General features: G+C 35.7%; 1 protein-coding gene across 1 annotated transcript in view; it reads left to right on the top strand.

Annotated features, from left to right (window-relative positions):
* Positions 1–5617: 5617 nt before the first annotated feature.
* LOC145265711 (S-crystallin 4-like) overlaps positions 5618–22200 on the top strand; it is a 36466-nt gene continuing 19883 nt past the window's right edge. Inside the window, exons 1-4 of the mRNA XM_080121768.1 lie at positions 5618–5884; positions 9414–9509; positions 13436–13551; positions 18087–18140. Of these exons, the coding sequence (XP_079977894.1) occupies positions 5752–5884; positions 9414–9509; positions 13436–13551; positions 18087–18140 (399 nt within the window). The 5' untranslated portion in view covers positions 5618–5751. The remainder of the gene's footprint in view (positions 5885–9413; positions 9510–13435; positions 13552–18086; positions 18141–22200) is intronic.

Raw genomic sequence — 22200 nt, 5'->3', positions numbered from 1 at the left:
TCCACTACAAAATCAACAGGGACCGGATGGTCTAATCTCTGTTAATTTGGGGGGACACCAGGACAAAAAAATAATAAAAATAATAATTTATTTGCTTTCTCACGAAAGCAAATTAGACACAAGGTCGTTTTTTAATGTGGGGGGAAACCAGCTCCCCCAAAAAGGGGGTATTCTGGCAGTGTCCAAATGAATAGCAATTGTCTCGATATGAAGGTCTCCCCCGCATTTACCGAGGCCCAATTGACTTAAAAATTAATTGTCTTGGTATGAAGGGTCTCCCCCACATTGACCAAAACCTATTACTTAAGTGAAGCATTGGAACAGATACTACACTGTGATGGTATTTATTTGCTCCCCCACCGAGCAAATTAGGCACAAGGCCAATTTTTAATGTGAGGAGTGAAGGGAGGGGGAAGGGAAAAAGGGGACCAGCTCCCGAGAGGTGGGAAATGGGAGCTGGTTAAAGGTCAGGCATGTGGGGTTGCCCCCACATCTGGTCTTTGCTAGTCATAGCTAGTCATAGCCAGTCATAGCTTGCAGCATCTGCCGGAACAGATGGTATTTATTTGCTCCCCCACCGAGCAAATTAGGCACAAGGCCGATTTTTAATGTGAGGAGTGAAGGGAGGGGGAAGGGAAAATGGGGACCAGCTCCCGAGAGGTGGGAAATGGGAGCTGGTTAAAGGTCAGGCATGTGGGGTTGCCCCCACATCTGGTCTTTGCTAGTCATAGCTAGTCATAGCTTGCAGTATCTGCCGGAACAGATACTACACTGTGATCCCGGCCCGGAAGGCCAGGCGTTGACGTGAAAATCACTAGTCTCTAACAGCTTATTTTTCAAGGTCGCTTGCTTTTGGCGTAATCGACGAAAACTCATAAAAATCATTAGATTTTGCTAATTTGCATATCTATTTTTTTTTAAAGTTTCTAATAAATTAATATACTGTAATATACGTCTGTAATTCGCGTTTTCATATTTTCTTACCTAATACGCAATATTTTCATCGCTAGTACAGCGTCTGAGGTCGCTAGAATGTTGAGAACAAATACTACACTTTAATCTGAGCCAAATAATATTGTCTTTTAAGGCATTTTCAAACGAATAAAAAAAAAACGGGATAATTATTGTGTTATCGTTTGACAGGGATAGAAAGTGTACATTGTAGTATCGATTTTGTTGTCATAAGATGGTCTTCCCATGAATAATCTCCACGTTTTTAAGGGGCTGAAGTTAATCTTCCCAGATATTACATCTTCCTTTGGAGAAGAACATTTTGGTCCGTACAGATTGGGAGGAATAAAAGTAGCTGTTCTATTGCCATGCGACCATCGAGACCATCCTCCTAGGGATTACGTTCTTGTGTGTGTTTATGTGTGTCTGTGTGTGTATGTGTTTGTGTGTGTGTTTGTGTGTGTGTTTGTGTGTATGTGTTTGTGTGTATGTGTTTGTATGTGTGTGTTTGTGTGTATGTGTTTGTGTGTGTGTTTGTGTGTGTTTGTGTGTGTGTTTGTGTGGATGTGTTTGTGTGTATGTGTTTGTATGCGTGTGTTTGTGTGTATGTGTTTGTGTGTGTGCGTTTGTATGTGTGTTTGTATGTGTGTGTGTTTGTGTGTATGTGTTTGTGCGTATGTGTTTGTATGTGTGTGTTTGTGTGTATGTGTTTGTGTGTGGGTGTTTGTATGTGTGTTTGTGTGTGTGTTTGTGTGTGTGTTTGTGTGTGTGTTTGTATGTGTGTGTTTGTGTGTATGTGTTTGTGTGTGTGTTTGTATGTGTGTGTTTGTGTGTATGTGTTTGTGTGTATGTGTTTGTGTGTGTTTGTGTTTTGTGTGTCTGTTTGTGTGTGTATGATTGAGTGTGTGTTTGTACGCATGTGTGAGTATTTGTGTGTGTACGTGTGTTTGTGTTTCTGTGTGTGTTTCTGTGTGTGTGTATGTGTGTGTTAGTGTGTGTATGTGTGTGTTTGTGTGTTTGTGCGTCTGTTTTTGTGTGTGTGTATGTTTGAGTGTGTTTATGTATGTTTGTTTCTGTGTGTTTGTGTTGGTGTGTGTGTTTGTGTGTGTGTGCTTGTATGTTGCTTTTGGAGTTCTCTGTCTGCTCCCTGTTTCGCAATACATACCAATAGGGAAAAAATTTTAAATGTAATGTGAACAAACATCTTGCAGCATAACTCCCTACTTAGAATACCCCTTATAAATCTGTTCCCTAATCACAGTAGTTTTTTACGTATCAATGACAACATGCCTTGCTTTTATTTACATGCCTCCCCACAAGGACAGAGTTTGACATATTTTTACTGTAGGGGAAATGTAGCTCCTCAAAAGACATGAATCCATTTGATTTAAGGAACTGAAAAATACTTCTTCAAAGAAAAAAAATAGATGGCTTCGGATCTAGAAAACAGCAATTATTCTCCCTTTGTCAGAAACATCGCTTTTGGAATATGAGGACTAATGGATAAAATAAAGGGAAACGAGAGTTACAAGGTCGCTGAAAGTAACCCTAGGGTTAACTTTCTACTCTTCACTGTTGGGTGGATAGATTCGGACCTAGAAAACAGCAATTCTTCCCCTTTTGTCAGAAACATCGCTTATGGAATGTGAGAACTAAAGGATAAAATAAAGGGAAGCTCGGATTACGAGACTGTTCAAAAGTAAACTCAAGGTCCATTTTTTTACTCTCCTTTTTTTAAAGGATCCATTGCATATATTGTGCAAACGCAAAGGCTGTAAATGACAAAGTTCTCTCTGGTTCTCTCTCCTCTGATCTCGAGCGCGTGGTTCAGTGTGGGGAAGACGTGGCTGGTTACCTTTAATGCATCTAAAACCAAACTCCTATCTTTACATCATCAACGCTCTGATCCCCATCTGGCATCAATTGAAATGGATGGCTCTCGTCTAGGAGAGGCCCCATGTTTTGACAAGCTTCTGGGTTTGTCCTTTTTTCCTGTTTTGAAATGGAACACGTACATCAAGTCTGTTGCCAAGGTCGCTGGAAAGATGGTGGGATCCTTCTACCGCTCCAGAAGATATCTCACTACTGATGCAATTCTCTATCTATATAAAAGCCAAGTACGTTCAAGGATGGAATACTGCTGCCATATCTGGGCAGGAGCTGCTAAAAACAGCTTTTCCTGCCTTGACAGAGTACAAAATAGACTTCGTGGCTTAGTGGGGGATGCCCTTTTCTCTACCCTGCAACCTCTCTCCCACAGAAGAGACGTTGCGAGCCTATCCTTGTTTTATCGTTATTTCCATGGCAGGTGCTCGTCTGAGCTCCAATCTCTGGTCCCCCCTCGCCAATCTTTCACGAAAAACACTCGTCTAGCTGAATCCACTGTCAAAATTTTCCCCACTCTTTATCTGTGCCTAAATCAAAACGTAGATTCCATGAACAAAGTTTCTTTCTTAGAACTGCACGCCTATGGAACTCTGTTCCGTCTGCCTGTTTCCCACCTGACTACAACCTGGATGTCTTCAAGTCCAACGTAAACAAATTCCTAATGAACCGCCCCCTTAAGTAAACAGTTCATTAAATCTCCACACTAACGTACTGTACTTGCAATAACCCTTATCACTGAGTGGCTTCCGGGCCTTGATAAGTGGTGACCACCGTGTAAAAAAAAAAAAAAAAAAAACTGAGAAAATGGATCGATCGTTCTACAGCTACAGTAAGTACCTGTCTTCAGATGCAAGAGTAAGGATTTTTTTTTTTTTTTTTTTTTTTACATGGGTGTCACCACTTATCAATGCCCAGAGGCCACTCAAGGATAAGGGTTAATAGGTATACATTAATCATTGTGATTTTAGCATAGTAAACAGTGGGAATTTTGTAACTTGGATTACTTAGGGGGACGATTCAATTAGAACTTGTTCACATTGGACTTTTTCTTTTTTTTTTTTTTTTCATAGGTATCACCACATTATCAAGGCCAATAGGCCACTCAAGGATAAGGGTTAAAGAGTGTACAGTAGAAATTTGACAATATAATAATCATTAGTAATGAAAATTTGTTAAATTTGATAACTTATATGGAACGGCTAATATATTCAAAATTGGAATACTGCTCCCAGATTTGGGGAGGTTCTGTATAGAGCGCCCCTTCATGTCTTGGCAGAGTACAATTCACTTGATGACTGGGTGTTGTATAGTTCACATGAGGTCAAACCGGTGTATTTTTGCCTTTGGATTGATGAGAACGGCTAGTTGATAATGATTGAGCGTCGTCGATAATAAGAGTCGAGAGACTCTCTAAAAGCTGTCTGGTAGCTGACGTGTTTTTTTTTTTTTTTTTTTTTTTTTTTTTTCGTTTTTCTTCTTTTTTTGCGTATGTGTGTGTTCATTTTGTTTTTTTGTTTTTTTTTGTTTTTTTTTTCGATTTTTGTTTTTTTTCTTGGGGGGGGGGCTGATTTTAATTTGCTATCCTCATTTGTCAAATTCTAGGCTTTCGTCCTTTTGCTTAGCTTCGTTCACTTTAGTTAGTTTATTTTGGTCCGTACAGATTGGGAGGAATAAAAGGGATAATGATAGATAGATAGATAGATAGATAGATAGATAGATAGATAGATAGATAGATAGATAGATAGATAGATAGATAGATAGATAGATAAACTTTAATTGCTAACCTTATTTGTCAAATGCTAGGCTTTCCTACTTTCGCTTCGTTCTCTTTAGTTTATTTAAAGAGAAAGAGAGGGAGTGAGAGAGAGATAGAGAGAGAGAGAGAGAGAGAGAGAGAGAGAGAGAGAGAGAGAGAGAGAGATTTTATTTATTTAGTTTATTTTGAGCCATACGGATTAGTTCCCTAAGAGAGAGGATGAGAAGAGAAGAGCGAGGGAGATATTAAATGTTGGGGAGAGAGATCTTAAGAGAGACAGACAGACAGACAGACAGACAGACAGACAGAGGTAACTAAAGCGAGAGAGAGAATGATAGATAAATATATAGAAAAAAACAGAGTGGGGGACAAAGAGTGAGCAAGGAACGGAAAGAGAGACAAAAAGAGAGGGGGGAGAGCAGAGAGAATTTTATAATAAACGGAATGTGACGTTGAAATCCTTCACGACTGAGACAATTTTTATTTTTGTACCTTTTCTCCACGTTAAAAAAACGACCCTGGTGTCTAACTCTGTCCCGTGGGGAGGCATAGTAAATAGGTACAATACTGAAGCTTTGAGTCAAGATTTCCAGTAAGCCATTCTTATGAGAGAGAGAGAGGGGGAGAGAGAGGAAGAGAAGTGGGAGCAGGTACAGACAGCTATACAAACAGAGAGAAAAAAGACAAAGACGGAGAGCGAGTGAGAGCGAGGGCAGCTATAGGTACAATTAGATAGATAGGTAGATAGATAGGTAGAGAGAGAGAGGGAGAGAGAGAAAATTAGATAAATAGAGAGAGAGAGATACAGGTACAGACAGCTAGACAGCAGAGAGAAAATAATATAAAGACGGAGAGCGAGTGAGAGAGATGGGGGGGACGAGAGAGAGGAAGGGAGAGAGAGAGGGGGCGAGAAGGAGGGAGATATGTAAATTCTGTATCAAACAGACTTGACTGCTGTTTCATCTGTTACAGTACGAAATCTGTGAGCCAAGCGATCCGTTCTCAAACCTACGTACACGCATATGCAAGCAAATATTTACAAATCTATGAATTCTTTCGTTCGGAGGAGATCGATATTTCATTTTACGGCTTCTCCCCGATTGGCTTTTATGGCTTTCGAATCCAGAACTCACCGAAACTGAAAGCACATAACGAAGATGCCTTCATACACTTTGTATTATTTTAACGGATGCGGTCGCGCCGAGGTGTGTCGGATGCTGTTCTCAGCCGCCGGGATTTCATACTCGGACAAAAGAATTGAATTTAGCGAATGGGCAAAGTACAGAAGCAGTAAGTACCCCCTTCATTATTCACTCTTTAGATGCGCCCAAACATTGCAATAAGATAGGGACGGACAATGAAAGTGAAATTACTAGGTTTCAAAATATAAAATGGCTCGTCTAGCTACAACCACTGTCAACAATTTCCCTCACTCCTATCTGTGCCGAAATCGAAACGCAGATTCCATGAACAAAGTTTCTTTCCTTGAACTGGCCGCCTGTGGAACCTTGTACCGAGTGGCTACTTTCCAGCTGACTACAACTAGGCTGTTTTCACGTACAATGCAAACAAGTTCCTGTTGAGCCGCTCCCTTTAAATAATCAAATTCTACCCAATTTTCACCATGTAGGTTTTGTCTCACCGACCACTTTACACGCATTAATCCTTGTCCTCGAGTGGTCTTCAGTCCTTGATAAGTGGTTATTCACTTGCAAAAAAAAAAAAAAAAAAATGGCTATTCATGACTGAAAAAGAAATTCTCCCCCCCAAAAAAAAATTGTACAATTATCTAATTTATCGAAATTAATAAATGAACAAGATTTTTTCCACCGATTCTATTTATATTAGGTCAGCGTAAAAGCGGATCTCCTGTAGCAGATGTCTCCCTGGTTTTTACTTTCGCTTTTTTCGCTCACATGCCCCTATTCCGAATTCGGAGCTGCAAGCCGACATTCAGTGACCCATAAAAAAAAGTAAAAATTGTGGAATTTCGAAGTGTGGGGGGGGAGGTCAATCTCGACAACGTCCGCCAATTATTTTTATTGTGCAATAATTTATATCAGTTTGAGATGTGTTAAACATTGAAAAAAAAAAAAAAAAAAAAAAAAAAAACATTGTTAATGATCACGTGGCGGCGTAGAAAAGAAAAGAAAACAAGTCCACAGAATGTCGGCTCACTAATACGAATTCGAAATAGGGGACACGTGAACGAGAAAAGCGAAAGTAAAAACTAGGGAGACATCTGCTACAGGAGATCTTCAAAAGATTTTGCGGATTTAAAATTTCGTGTTTAAAATGTAAAACTGTGTTTTTGAAAATCTTTAAGTACTTGAGTACGCGCTGAAATAATAACGTTCTTGTTTGGTAACTATTCTGTGCTTTCACCTAACAATTTAATAATAATAATAATAAAGATATCGTGAAGCTTGAATTTAACCTGAAAAGAAAAAAACACTATTTAAAAATAGCGCGGTGGCAAAAATGCATAAGCACAAATCTTTATTCATAAAACTAACGATCTTTGTTTCTTTTGAAAGTTCCCTTTTTTACGTAACGTTTCGCGGAGTTCTTCCTGCACGTCGAAATTACTATGAATTCCTTTCTCACGCCATAAAAACAATGATTACATATTATAATGATGAAATAATCAGTTATTATTTTAGTAAGGTTGGGCAATAATGTGGGTTAAAATTATGAAAAATGGTTCTCAAAATTAATAACATATCTAAGAATTATGAAAACTGTTGAAATGTGAGTTAATTGATTGGTGTGTTTGTAATGAAATAATCAGCCCAGGCAATACACCAGAGTTATTATTTTATTAAGTGGGGGTACAGTTTAAACAAAAGGGCTAGAATAATATTATGGTTTCTTCATTCATGCTTAACACCCACAGAATGCCCAGCAGTAATATATTACATATGAAAGATGCCGCTGTGGAATTTCCACAGGTCCCGCTAGTTATAATGATATTCGAAAACGAGGCTACATCAAAGAGAGGTCACTCTCATATTCTCATCCAGAGTTGCCAGATTGGCCGCTGTGTGTGCGTGTATGTGCGTATGTGCATGTGGGCGTGCGTGTATGTATGCGTGTGTGTGTATGCGTGTGCGTGTGTGTATGCGTGTGCGTATGTGCGTGTGTGTGTGTGTGTGTGCGTGCGAGGAGGAAGGAATGGTATAATTACTTTTCTGTTGCCGTGATACTATACTCACAGGCATTCCCTTTTTCTATGGAGGCGATCCTCCTAGATATTACCTCCTCTGCTGGGGGCAGTATCGTATATGTTCGTTTTTTGTTTTTTTTTCTTTTTTAACTTGGAGGGTCACCATTTATCAAGGATAAGGGTTACGTGTTAGGTAGATGATGAGACAAAATAAGTCAGAATGGAACTTGGGTTGGGCTAGATCATCTAAATGGACGACTCAATAGGAATTTGTTCACATTAGACTTGAAGACGACCATGTCATAGTCAGCCGGGAAACAGACACACGGTATTGATTTCCACAGACGGCTAGTTCTAGGAAAGAAACTCTGCTCATGGAATTTTCGTTTAGTTTTGGGCACAGATAGGGAGTGAGGAAAGTTGTTGGTTGTTATTTTGGTTATGCGAGTATTTGTTTTTGTTTTTTTTTCCAAAGGAGGCAACACTTATCAAAGCCCGAGGACCCCTCGAGGATAAGGGTCAATGAGTGTACAGTGGTCAGAGGGAACATGTCGTAGTAATGGTTAGTAGTGAAATTTGGTAAATTGGACTACTTAAGGGTATGGCTCATCAAGAATTTGTTTACGTTGGACTTGAAGACAACTATATTGCAATCAGTTGGAAAACAGGAAAACGGAAGAGAGTTCCACAGGCGTGCAGTTCTAAGAAAGAAGCCTTGTTTATGGAATCTATGTTTAGGTTTAGGCACAGATAATGAGTAAGGGAAATTATTGATAGTGTTTTCAGCTAGACGAGTTTTGTTCATGAAAGTTTGGCAAAGAGGAAACCATAGATTGTAGGAGGTCATGTTGGTGATGCTCTCGACGTATGACCAAATGAAGGAGTCCAGCGGGTTCAGGTTGGGGGAGGAGAGGATTAGTAAAAGAAGAGTGTAAAGTCGTAGCACTCTTTCTGAAGCCAAGTCCGGGTCTCTTTGGGCTTGTGGGCCGGCGCCGAGTTATGCTGCCACACCCAGGGTCTGCCAGCGGCCAGCTGATTGCCTCAGAATATCACCACACTCTTTAGCACATCCAGATACACTTTGGTGTTGACTTTCAAGCCGACTTCGAAGATGTGAGGTGGCATGATGTGGCCCTCACTTGAAAGCACACCAAAGACGATAACCGTGGTGGGAAACTTTGTTTTCATAACACGAGGCACGTTCATGTTATTCGTGGCAAACCAGCAACGCATTTTGAGGGTGCTGGTAATGGTCCTGTTTTCATAACTCGGATCGGTAGAGAGCATGAGTTGTACAGCGGCGCATCTCCAATCATGCTCACTTTCAAACATGATAGAAGGCTTCTATCGCTATTATGATTTGTACACAACTGGTCACCTAGTAAATGGTCAGCAACCAAAATGCAAACAGAAATGGAATCATGTCGTCTTTTCTAGGGCGACAATTTTATCGTTCTACCCTGTATTTTTTTTTTTTTACCTTAACTCGTTGTTCGAATCTTTCTTTATGACTCATTTTCTAAACCAAACTTTGCAAAATTCACCATTATTTTCGTTACATATGTTTCTTTTGCTCTCCCGATTAAAATAAAATGTTTTCAAATATACATAATAAAAATAAACGAATAAAATATTCTCTGTTCTTTCATGAAGAGACGCCTTGTTGCATGATGCCAATTCTGGATATCGATGGAAAGATGCAGTTCCCTCAAAACTTGGCTATTGGAAGGTATTTGGCCAGAGAATATGGTAAGCATTCGATTCCATTTCTTTCTAAGAAAAAAATATCTTATCTTTAAAAATCAGTAGCATCAATTAGATAGTACAGGTTGTAGGATAAAATGAATTTCGGTCAGACTTTGATTTATCGCCATTCAAAGATATATGGGGGACATTTTGGCGATCGTTTCATTAAATGAGATGTGGTCCTAATTCGGCTACGCACTCACCGAACATGGTAATATGGCACGTCAGCTATCCTACGGTTGCTGCTAATTTTCTCACACGCGCGCCATACGCGCTATGTTACATTAGGTTAACTGTCTTAAAATGCTAGAATAACTTGAACATGGAAGATCAAAATGTATATACGAAACTGAGCCTTCACTTTAAATTCTAAAAAAATTCTTTCTGGCGAGTTTTTCCAGGATGTTCATGCGTAATCGTCTAAAAAAAGTAGAATCGCATTTTGAGATGGGAGTGAGTTGAATTGAGGACAATTATACCGAAAAATATATTTAATCACAGATGCACTAATAAGAGAAGCCGTATCTCTCTCTCTCTCTCTCTCTCTCTCTCTCTCTCTCTCACACACACACACACGCACTATATATATATATATATCTTTCTCTCTCTTTTCCTCTCTTTCCCTCTCTCTTTCTCTCTCTTACTCTCTCTCTCTCTCTCTCTCTTTCTCTCTTTCTCTTTCTCTCACTCTTTGTCTTTCTTTTTCTCTCTCTCTCTCTCTCTATTTCTCTCTCTCTCTTACTCTCTCTATTTCTCTCTCTCTTTCTCTCTCTCTCTCTCTTTCTCTCATTCTTTGTCTTTCTCTGTCTGTCTTTCTCTATTTTTCTCTCTCTCTTTCTTTCTCTCTCTTTTCTCTCTCTCTCTCTCTTTCTCTCTATCTCTCGATTTTATTTCTTTCTTATTAAAATATTTCTAAAAACGAGCCACATCAACTGATTCCATATAAATAAAACAGTGACTTTTGCATTTTAAACTTTAATTCAATCCATTATATAAAAATATTTTTATAAAATCAACAATAGGTTCTCTACAGTCCAATGTCGACTACAATGTATTGTGGACTAAGTTACAGCGGAGAGGCATATGATGCTTCTTTCCGATGCATTGCGGGGGTCCCCAATAAGAGCAGGGAGTTAATCGATTTGATTGAAAAATAGGCGCTTTCACCGATTTCGATGACAATAAAATATGGGAGGGTAAAACATTCATTGGTCTTTATTTAATATATATATATATATATATATATATATATATATATATATATATATATATATATATATATATACTAGCAGGATCTGTGGAAATTCCACAGGGGACTCATTCATATGTAATATATTGATTTTGGCATTCTGTAGATGTTCAGCGTAAATGAAGACGCTCTGATATTATTGTAGATCTTTTGTTGAACTGCGAAAGTAGTTATCTAAGTTAGCAGAGACGCCCGGTGTAGCCCGGTCGTAAAGTACGTTTAAATATATTTTAATTCTTGCAGATTTCGTATATATTATTATAAAATTAATGTTATATCGATTTTTATATATTAAAAAGTTGCGATTTCAAAAATAAAACATATATCCATATTACTTAGGTGCATCTGCTTGAATCGAAAACGAAACCAAAACTTATGATATATATATATATATATATATATATATATATATATATATATAGATATATATATATATATATATATATATATATATACATACATAACTTATGAAGAAGTCTTGATAAAATTATTTATAAAAAAGATGACTAAAGTGCCATCAGCTGTAATCGAACCCGAAACCAAAACTTATGAAGAATTCTTGATAAAGTTATTTATTACAAGAAATGAGAGTCCATAACAATTAAACGACAGTCACTAATAGCAGAGCTACCCAGCTTTGCTTAAGACAAAGATGTAACATATTTCTATCAAAACGTGTATCTCTTCTCCATTTCTCTCTCTCTCTCTCTCTCTCTCTCTCTCCATTCCCCTGACTTCTCCCTCCCTCTTCCCAACCCTTCTTTCTTCTCTATTCCTCTCCAGCTACGCATACGCATGCAGATAGTTTTCTAGATATCTCAAAAAAATGAGTCGGTATAAGGGAATCAACGTCTTAATTAAAAAATATCAGAGTTATTTTTATTTCGTTGATACATAATCTGGCTAGTAAAACGACACCATCTGACAAAATTTAATGTCAAAGAATAGATTTTTTTTTTCAAATTTTAGATATTATTTATCCGGAACAACACGAATCAAGAAAATACCAATTTTGTGGGTGTTTGCTTTGTCGTTTTTAACGGTTAGAACTACATACAAACATACACACATACACACACTGCTCATTATATTATACTATCAGGGATACCCGGCATTGCCCGGGTCCATAAATCTCTACTATTATATAAAAGTCACTGTGTGTGTGTGTGTGTGTGTGTGTGTGTGTGTGTGTGTGTGTGTGTGTGTGTGTGTGTGTGTGTGTGTGTGTGTGTGGTGGAGAGTTCCTTCCTGATATGTTCCAAAACGACTGGACCTATCTTTTTCAAATTTCAAACAAAGGCTATTTATGTCTGGCAGTGTTCTTAGATATGTTTTATACAGAAATTCATCCGATAAATAACGAAAATCGAAAACATCCGATTCTAAAAATAATCTTTCTTTTTTACAGATAAAAAGAAGAATTTTTACAAGGAAATAGTTTACGTTACACCGGCAATGGAGATAATAAAATTTCAGCAAATCATTTCTTCTTTAAAAAAAAAAATAAAAACGGGATTATTGAGATCTGGAGATATAGTTAAGGTGTAGAGCATTCGACTACAGATCGAACGGTCCCCTGTTCAAGTCCGGTGTGTGTTGAGAAAAAAAATAAGTGGTAGTAGGCAGGCAGGCTCGAACTCGTACCGCGAAGGAGGAAAAGAACGTGAAAAAAAAAAACGTGACGTCTTTGCCGTTGTGTCCATCGCCAAACAGGAAGTGACGAGGGTTTAAATTAAGGCTAATCAATCGAAAAGAGAGATGACTTTCGAAAATATCGGCGAACAAAAGCGACCCATCCTTGTAGAAAAGTGCCCAGTTGAGGGTGAAGGAATTAATGTTTTTGTCCAATTATTCGATATTTGTCGTTCGAAGGGTCGATCTTCAAACCGATACCAATCTTGTGAAAATTCGTCGCATATGTCGAATGTTTTAGGCATACATACATACATACATAAATACATACATAAATACATTTAAACAGACAGGTGAGATTTATATTATAAAAGAAGATATATACATATTAAAATATGTCTATATATATGTGTGATGTCAATAATGGAAATTGTATTCCGACAAAATAGAGAAATAAAAAAGGAACAAACTGGGTTATGTGTTCATCAACGTTTCGCCTTTATTTCGAGACTTCCTCTGGATGAATAAGATTAAGAAAACAAAAACACCAGTACAAATAATTGAAAAATTTTCAAGTGCAAAGTGTGACGCAGTTCTATTTCAGAAACGAAAAAAGACCTTGCAAATTGAAAAAGAAAGGGAGCTTGCGTTGTTAAAATCTCCTTCTCTTTAACAACGCAAGCTCTCCTCCTTTTTTAAATTTCCAACTTCTTTTTCCGTTTCTGGAATAGAACAACGTCACACTTTGCATATGAAACATTTTCAAATATTTTGCACTGATGTTTTTGTTTTCTTAATCTCATTCACCCAGAGAAAGTCTCGAAATAAAGACGAAACGTTGATGAACACATAACTCGGTTTGTTCCTTTTTATTTCTCTATATATGTGCATAAATATGTGCGTATACGTATATGAAAATGTTCATTTATATGAGATTTTGTTTTTATACTTCATCTGATTTATTGAACGATTCGAATTATCAAAAACAATCATTTAATTATTGTCGAATTTATTCCTTTTGAAACAAATATGTGATTTAATTGATCAGGATTCTATGGACGAAATAGCATGGAAATGGCAAAAATCGATGTCATTTGCGACGCACTCTACGAACTTCACGACAGTTTTTATAAAATGTATGAAGATTCAGAAGGCAGGATCATGGTGAGTAATTATTTTTATTATTATTATTATTATTATTATTATTATTATTATTATTATTACTATTATTATTATTTTACTTCAGTCGAAGTTCTCAGAAATCAAGGGACCCACAACCTGGGGCTAACACTTGAACCCTATATGAAATACGTAGATATTCGAATGTTCCATTTAAGTTCTTTATTTCTCAAACACTGAGTTACTAAAGAAATTGAGAACATAATTTTCCTCTCTCCAATTAACCATTTTCATATGTTGTAGTATATCTTTCGTTTTGGTCTCTTAGTCTTACTGAATTCCAGGAGAAGCACTTATCTAGTCTGGTGGAGTATCCAGCTTCGTGTTGTTACTTGAGGTAATATCACTTGGAGAAGATGCACCATTTCTCGTAAAAGCTAATGTGGGTTAGCCATAGTGAGGAGATCTTATTTGGTCTGCGAATACTATGTGATTTTGAATATTTGGTCAGGGTTTACTTCTAGGAAAATATCCTCATGCCAGGTTGTTCTGACAAACTGTGCAGAGAGACCTTAAACACTCGAGGATAGTGTCTAGCAGACATTCAAGTTCTCGACATGAATAAGCAGTCATATGCGACTTACGAGGTCATATTTACAAATTACCGCTTATCAAGGCCAAAATCCAGTCGGGGATAAGCGTTATAGAGATGGATAGATTGCCAGTTCAATGATACAAAATTATAATCATCAGATTGAAAATAATGAATAAGATGTTGCTTTTACTGAGTAACCATTTATCAAGGGCCAAACCCACTGAAAGATACAGTTTCTTATTCTGCTTTGGTGGAGGAGACAAGAAAATTGAAACGCGTTATGGAGTTTGTAGATTCATTTAAATAGAATGAGCCGAAAGTATTTTACTTTTTTTTATTTATAACTACATATCAAGGCTAAAAGCCACTCGAGAATAAAGGTTAATGGGATGGATGGATTTTTTTTTAGTTGAATGGCGAAGAATATCATAAGAGGACTGAAAATTTATGAATGGAATAAAAAAGGTTTGATTACTTCGAGGGACGGTTTATTATAAGCATTTGTGGAGATTTCATGCTTGTATTCATTCTTTTGAACAATAACCTTTGTAATTTTTAATTTGTATAATTTAACATCCCTCATATAATGATACTCTATCTCGAATATTGAGCACTTATTTCAGGATAGGATTAAACTATAAATGTTAATATTGGTACTAATATTTATATTACTATTTTGAATTATACATATGTGTGTATATGTGTGCATATATATATATGTGTGTGTGTGTATATATGTGTGTGTGTGTATACTAATATTTATATTACCATTTTGAATTATACATACGTGTGTGGATATGTGTGTGTATATATATATGTGCGTATATATATATGTGTGTGTGCGTGTATATATGTGTGTGTATACTAATATTTATATTACTATTTTGAATTATACATATGTGTGTATATGTGTGTATATATATGTGTGTATATATGTGTATATATATGTGTGTGTATACTAATATTTATATTACCATTTTGAATTATACATATGTGTGTATGTGTGTGTATGTGTGTGTATACATATATTTATATTACCATTTTGAATTGCACATATGCATGTCGCAAACTCAAGACTGTTCGTAAAGTGTCACTGTCTATCATAAACGGTCGCAAAACTCATTGATTATCCTAAATTGCCTGTAAACTAACTCTAAATATAGTATAAGTATTAATCCACTTTTAAGAAGCACAGCAACAATGGAATTTAAAACATGAGATAAGAAAGAACGATCACGTGCGAATTTGTATTTTTTTAAATAAACAGATATTTATTTATTTAAAGTTTCATATTTTTGGCTTATAAAAAGCCTTCATCAGGATTTATAAAAACAATACAAATATTTTTACTTTTTTCTTTTCTTACATGCCATTATGTCGCTTAGCAGAGTGGTTGTGTATTGTAAGTCCAGTGGTAAGCGCTGTTCGTGCGCGAATGTGTAGTATAAGTATTGATCCACTTTTAAAAAGCACAGGGACAATGGAATTATTTAAAGTTTCATATTTTCGGCTTATAAAAAGCCTTCATCAGGATTTATAAAAACAATACAATATATTTTTACTTTACTTTTTTCTTTTCTTACGTGCCATTATGTCGTTTAGCAGAGTGGTTGTGTATTGTAAGTCCAGTGGTAAGTGCTGTTCGTGCGCGAATGTGTAGTATAAGTATTAATCCACTTTTAAGAAGCACAGAAACAATGGAATTTAAAATGTGTGGTTAGAAAGAACGATCACGTGCGAATTTGTATTTTTTTAATTAAACAAATATTTATTTATTTATTTAAAGTTTCAAATTTTATATTGATTTCTATTGTTCGGTTCTTTGTTTCAATCACAGCCACACCTTGATTAACAATTCTGTTTCAGCTTTCTTTTGTGTGCCTTGGGGAACCACTTCCTCTTCATTTCCTTTCTAATAAGCTGCCTTATTATAGCTTTTGTTTCATGATCAATATTTTCGGTTCTATTTTTTCCTAACAGTTAGAGGTTGAGGGGACTTGATAGTATCACAAAGGTCGATATTTGAAGTTTCACTTGTCAATAATTCTCTCCATTAAAACTTGCAGTCGTGCTTATGTAACACTTGTATATATCTTAAGTAATATTTTTTATTGTATTTCCATGTTTATTTGGTCCTTTAGGGAAATGATTGTAGGAACCCCCTAATTTGTTAAACATGAATCACAGAATAAAGAAACAAAACCTTTTTTTTATATAAACGAAACAATGGAAGGATTTATTCAGACCAGTAACAGGTTAGAATGTTCGAAAGAAATAGAATGCAATTTGACATTGAAAACCCCACCAAAAATAATTAGGTTACATCAAGAAAGACACTGCAAAATCATTTTGAGCAGTATTCAGTTCCGTTAATAAGGCCGCATGGGAGCATATTTTATATGCAAAGCCCGCAAAAAAAATACAATCAACAAAACAGCTTAACATTCGTACTTAATGTAAGGTTGCCAACATACTCGATGGAAAGTTATATATATATATATATATATATATATATATATATATATATATATCGATGGCTACGTTCAGTCTTGAAAGACAAAGGATACCCCCTGTAGGGGCAGCTACACATGTAATTGTAAGGCAAGAGTTGCGCAATCTCAACCACACCTCTCCAGAATCCGAATTGTTTGAATCCAGTGGCAAGGGGAAGTCCAGGATGATTGGAAACAATGCCCAGAGATAAGCAGAGAGAACATACAGCATCTGGAAGTCTTAAATGGTCACCCATTTATTACTTACCAGGTTCAGTTTTGCTTAACTTCGGTGATCCAGCAGGAACCGGTGTGTCAACGTAATTATGCCGTACATTGCTAACATAGTACGATGCAGCTATCATGATATTTTTGGTGTGCCGCAAGGTAAACGGTGCCAAGATGACAAACAAGTTATTCCGATGTATCGATCAACATGAGGGAGCATGCGTTTAGGAACGACTTTGTAAATGCTGTGATTGATTGCATCGATAAACTGGCTCATCACTATTTCAACCATGTCATCACTAATCTAAATAGAAAGACATCCAGGAAGAAGGGACAACTACTCATAGACAAGTGTATTTCGGTCGGTTCCCTCAAAATGTCAATCAGCAGTTATTTCTGGTGAAATCGTCGATGCCAGAAAACGAGGGAAGAGGACGAGCAAGAGAGAGAGAGAGAAAGAGCGAGAGAGAGAGAGAGAGAGAGAGAAAAATAGAGAGAGAGAGAGAGAGAGAGAGAGAGAGAGAAAGTGTGTGTGTGTGTGTGTGTGTGTGTGTGTGTGTGTGTGTGTGTGTGTGTGTGTGTGTCCGTCCATCTTTGCTGGTGGTTGGTTTCTCTCTTGAACCCCGCGCCTGAAGGCCGGGTGAGTTTTGTTGAGTCCCAAGACTGGGGACAACTACTCATAGACAAGTGTATTTCGGTCGGTTCCCTCAAAATGTCAATCAGCAGTTATTTCTGGTGAAATCGTCGATGCCAGAAAACGAGCGAAGAGGACGAGCAAGAGAGAGAGAGAGAGAGAGAGAGCGAGAGCGAGAGAGAGAGAAATAGAGAGAGAGAGAGAAAGAAAGTGTGTGTGTGTGTGTGTGTGTGTGTGTGTGTGTGTGTGTGTGTGTGTGTGTATCCATCTTTGCTGGTGGTTGGTTTCTCTCTTGAACCCCGCGCCTGAAGGCCGGGTGAGTTTTGTTGAGTCCCAAGACTGGGGACAGGTTTGTTCCGCATAGAGTTTTGTCAGTCCAAGGCTCGGGGAAAAAGATAGAAAGTTTGTTGCCGGTTTAACCTTTTATAAACCCGGTCACGTGACTGAGAGCTGGCTTTTAATTGGACAAACTAGGAAGAAAGTGTATTTCAAAATCTCCAGCCATGTAAATTCGCTGCTGTTTGTGTCCGTTGCAATTTCGTCTACTTCAATCTATATGCTAATTGTTTTTAAGATCATAGAATATATGTTTCAGTCAATAAATGTATAAATAATTCTTTTACTATTTCAGTTTAACAAACTTTATGAGCTTCGACAATGGTACCAAGATTTCGACAGAAAAGAAGTAAGTTTAAAAAAATTGATTTTTAATTAGACGGATAATCCTTAAAATGAGCACCCACTTCTTGGCCGCATATAAATGAGACACGTAATTGTTATAATTTTTTTTTTTTTTTTCAAGTTTCGATTCGTGGTGCGGTGAAGCAGTCATAAGTTCCAAACATTTCAAAAATACGTAGAAACACTTCAAAACTCGCGCGTGTGTATGTGTGTGTGTGGTGATGGGGGGGGGGGAACTTTTCATTTCTTTTTTTAAGATTTGCTTTGAAAAGGTCTCACCGCTAAATATTACTTAATCAGTTAATTATTATTTCCTAATGTTTTTAAGGCTATTAACACATACACACAAAAAACTAGGGTAGACCTGCACAATACACATTCCTTGTATTTCTTTTTTCTTTTCGTTTTTTTTTTTTTCAATTTTTTCAGTAGATTATACTCCTCTTATATAAAGGATTTATCATTTGATCTAAGGGAAATGATGTGAAGACTTTTATTATTCAATGTATTTTGTATTGTTTTCACTGGTCGCCATGTTTGTTTTTGCGGGCACATGCTTTCGCTTTTTGCGCGTTTATGCATTAATTTTTTATACTCACTATTCCATAGTTAGCTATAGCATATACTGACCCAACGGGTCACAGGTAGTGTAGTATTTGCTATTGTGTGCAATATGATCAATTACATTATAAATTTTTCTTCCTCTTTGTCATCTCAAACATTCAGAAACAAAACCTAAGGACGTTAACACATCCAGCAAGAAAGGTTAAGAATATAATCAAAACCAAACAAAAATATTAAGGGGCCCCAAATCTCATTGGTGAACGCGATATTGCCAAAATGAAAGTAAGCTGTCATCTTCTTAGGTCATCCATTAAATGATGACCAAAATATTCACGGAAATCGTGTGCTAAACAACTCCAGATAAGGCATGAAGCCACTTGATGTAAGGAGCTAAAAAAGTACTACTTCAAGGTCAAAAACTTCTCAACGATAAGTGTTAGATGGTATAAATACTGACTCAGAAGACAGCAATTATTTCCTCTTTGTCAGAAATATTGCTCATAGAATGTGAGAACTAAAGAACAAAATAAGGGGAGAAAATCGTACATGTTTTATTATATATATATATATATATATATATATATATATATATATATATATATATATATATATATTAGTGTTGGGACGATTTCTCAGAATAAGAATCAGGAATCAGAAAATCGAAACTTTGAGGGTATTGGAATCGTAAAAATGTGTGCCTATTTTCCAATGCCAAAAATGATTTTTTTAATTGTTTTTTTTTATTTCATTTTGTTTAAAGCAAAATATTCCATTGCTGATAGATAACAGATGATAATAATAAATATTTATTGATTTTAAGCAACATTAAAAACTAAAATCAATATCTCACCATCCACAACTATATATTTACACCTGAGAAAATATCTGCACATTTAACGTGTGTTTTGCGATAATCAGGGAAAATAGCAACCCCTATAGTTGAATATCTGGAGATTGGAAAGAATTGGAATCGGAATTTAGTACGGAATCAGTAATTGTATTGGATTAAGAAAAATAGTGAATCTTGCTAAATGAATCGTCCCAACACCAATATATATATATATATATATATATATATATATATATATATATATATATATATATATATATATATATACGAGCAAACAGTTAATAAAACATGTTAAAAAACACTTTGAAATGAGTTAAAAACATATTTAATCTGAAAAGGAAACACTAGATAAGTGGATAGTCCTTAATCCGCGGAGTTTCGAAGAAATAATTCAAAGGGTAGGAATTAGCAAAATGCGGGATCGGATTTTGCATGCAAAAGTATTTGATGAAACAACAAGTAAGTCAAAGATCTTACTTGAAAACAATAAAAGTGAAGCAGATGGAATATGGTGAAGAAAAAGGTGATTACACATGAATGGATAGTCTGGTGGAAGATAAATAATCCAGTGACGGTAAAATCCAAATGTATAACTTCAACTTTTTATTTTATATATATATATGTGTGTGTGTGTGTGTGTGTGTGTGTGTGTGTGTGTGTGTGTGTGTGTGTGTGTGTGTGTGTGTGTGTGTGTGCATAAACGGCAAAAATAATTCTAATTTTTTTTTTCAACGTCTTTCATTTTCATTTCAATATTTTTTTGTGACCAAGAGCGGAGGACCACTTGAAATATAAAAAATAAAATATTAAATACAAAAAATCTTATCTTATGACCGGGCAACGCTTGCTAGTATATCATTAAAGCACGGCAGTGTTTTGAATATATGGTTAAGTGGCAATTTTAGTCATTTAGAACTGCTTTAAAGCTTCACTGCTCACTCATTTTCCGACCAAATTTCAAACAATTATTTCAGTTTATAGATCACCTTCTCAGCTATATTGCGAAAAAAATTTCAATTTTTGTTCAGTAAAACAAAAGTTATAATGAATTTTCTGGTGTTCAAAATCGTAAAAATATGTAAGGCCATGAGCGACGCTTTTTTTTTCTTATAGCAACCATGTCACTTCAGCGACTACTGTTGCTACTAATTCACTACTATCGCGAAAAGAGAAATAACTCGTGAAAGAGACAGAATGAAAGTATGAAAGGGAGATAATTGGGGGTATTTTATTGAAAGCAGACAAGTGTCGTACATTGTTATAACATATATGCTTATGGGAGCCAAAAAATAAGACTGAAATTAAACAAAGAGCAAGTGAATTTATTGGAAACCTGGAAAAATCATGGATTACAATATTACAATCACTTAAAATATTGCAGCATTAAGAATTTTTTTAAAATTCAATTTCTAACATTATATAACCAATTCTTAATGCTGCAATATTTTAAGTTATAAATTTATTATATTTTTTACTAGAATATCTAGTCATTTTCTTTTCCAGTTTTAACAACTAGCCCTTTACTTTTCCATGTTTAAGCTTAACCATATTACTTTTCATGCTCGCATTTTGCTATTGTAATATATATATATATATATATATATATATATATATATATATAGTGGAGATGGTAATTAATAAAAACTGAGGAAAGTGCTCAATTCTGTTGTAGAGCAAATATGCGTTTTATTTTTTATTACCGTATCTTTCTGTTAAGTTACATTATTGTTTCAGCTCCTCGGCCGTTTTTTTTTGCCGTCTGTAGCTTCCTCAGACTTTTACAGAAATGTTCGCTATTTTGGGATGAATATATATATATATATATATATATATATATATATATATATATATATATATATACATACATATATATATATATATATATATATATATAAGTGACCTTGGGTGTGTGTGAAGAACGGTCTCTACCAACTACTCTGTTAATTTTTAGTCTACATACTTGAAACATAGACACATGGGCTATTTGGACTTGTGGAACAAATTCAATTTGGTTTTTATTCGGAAAAAACTACTAAGGGGTCGAAACCGAAAAATTGGACCCTGGCAGGCATAAGTCGAACTAATGTGTATGCTTAATTCATACTTATACTTTTAAGTTTGTAAAGTTTTGATAAGCATGTGGCTTTTGCTCAGATGGTAACAAATAAAGCTAGATAACTAAATATTTTGGTTTCGATTCTAGCTGATGACACTAAGTCAATTTTTTTAACTTTTGAAACCACTCCTATATAATAGGTACAATATAATAATCAATAAAGAACTAATTCTGTAATAATAAATATGAAATCTTTATAAATTAAAATATCATATTTAAATGCATTTTACAATTCGATAATGTGGGGCGCCTTGCTAGTATACACACACACACACATACATACATACATACATATATATATATATATATATATATATATATATATATATATATATATATATATATATATATATATATGCAATGCATGTCAAATTATTAACGATATAACATTTTGTTACCAGTTTCAGAAACTTACTGGTAGTTTCGTATCAAAAGCTTCGGAAACGTTGGCAATGCTGAGCTGCGCGTACTGTGAAATTTTCGCACATGTTCTGCGCAATGTAAACAACTTGCCATCGTAATTGCTGAATCCAC

Source organism: Euprymna scolopes, chromosome 40 (genome assembly GCF_053919585.1).
Source record: "Euprymna scolopes isolate OS-2025 chromosome 40, ASM5391958v1, whole genome shotgun sequence".
NCBI lineage: Eukaryota > Metazoa > Mollusca > Cephalopoda > Sepiida > Sepiolidae > Euprymna > Euprymna scolopes.
Note: the sequence above shows the minus strand (reverse complement) of the source record. Positions and strands in the feature narration are given on the sequence as shown.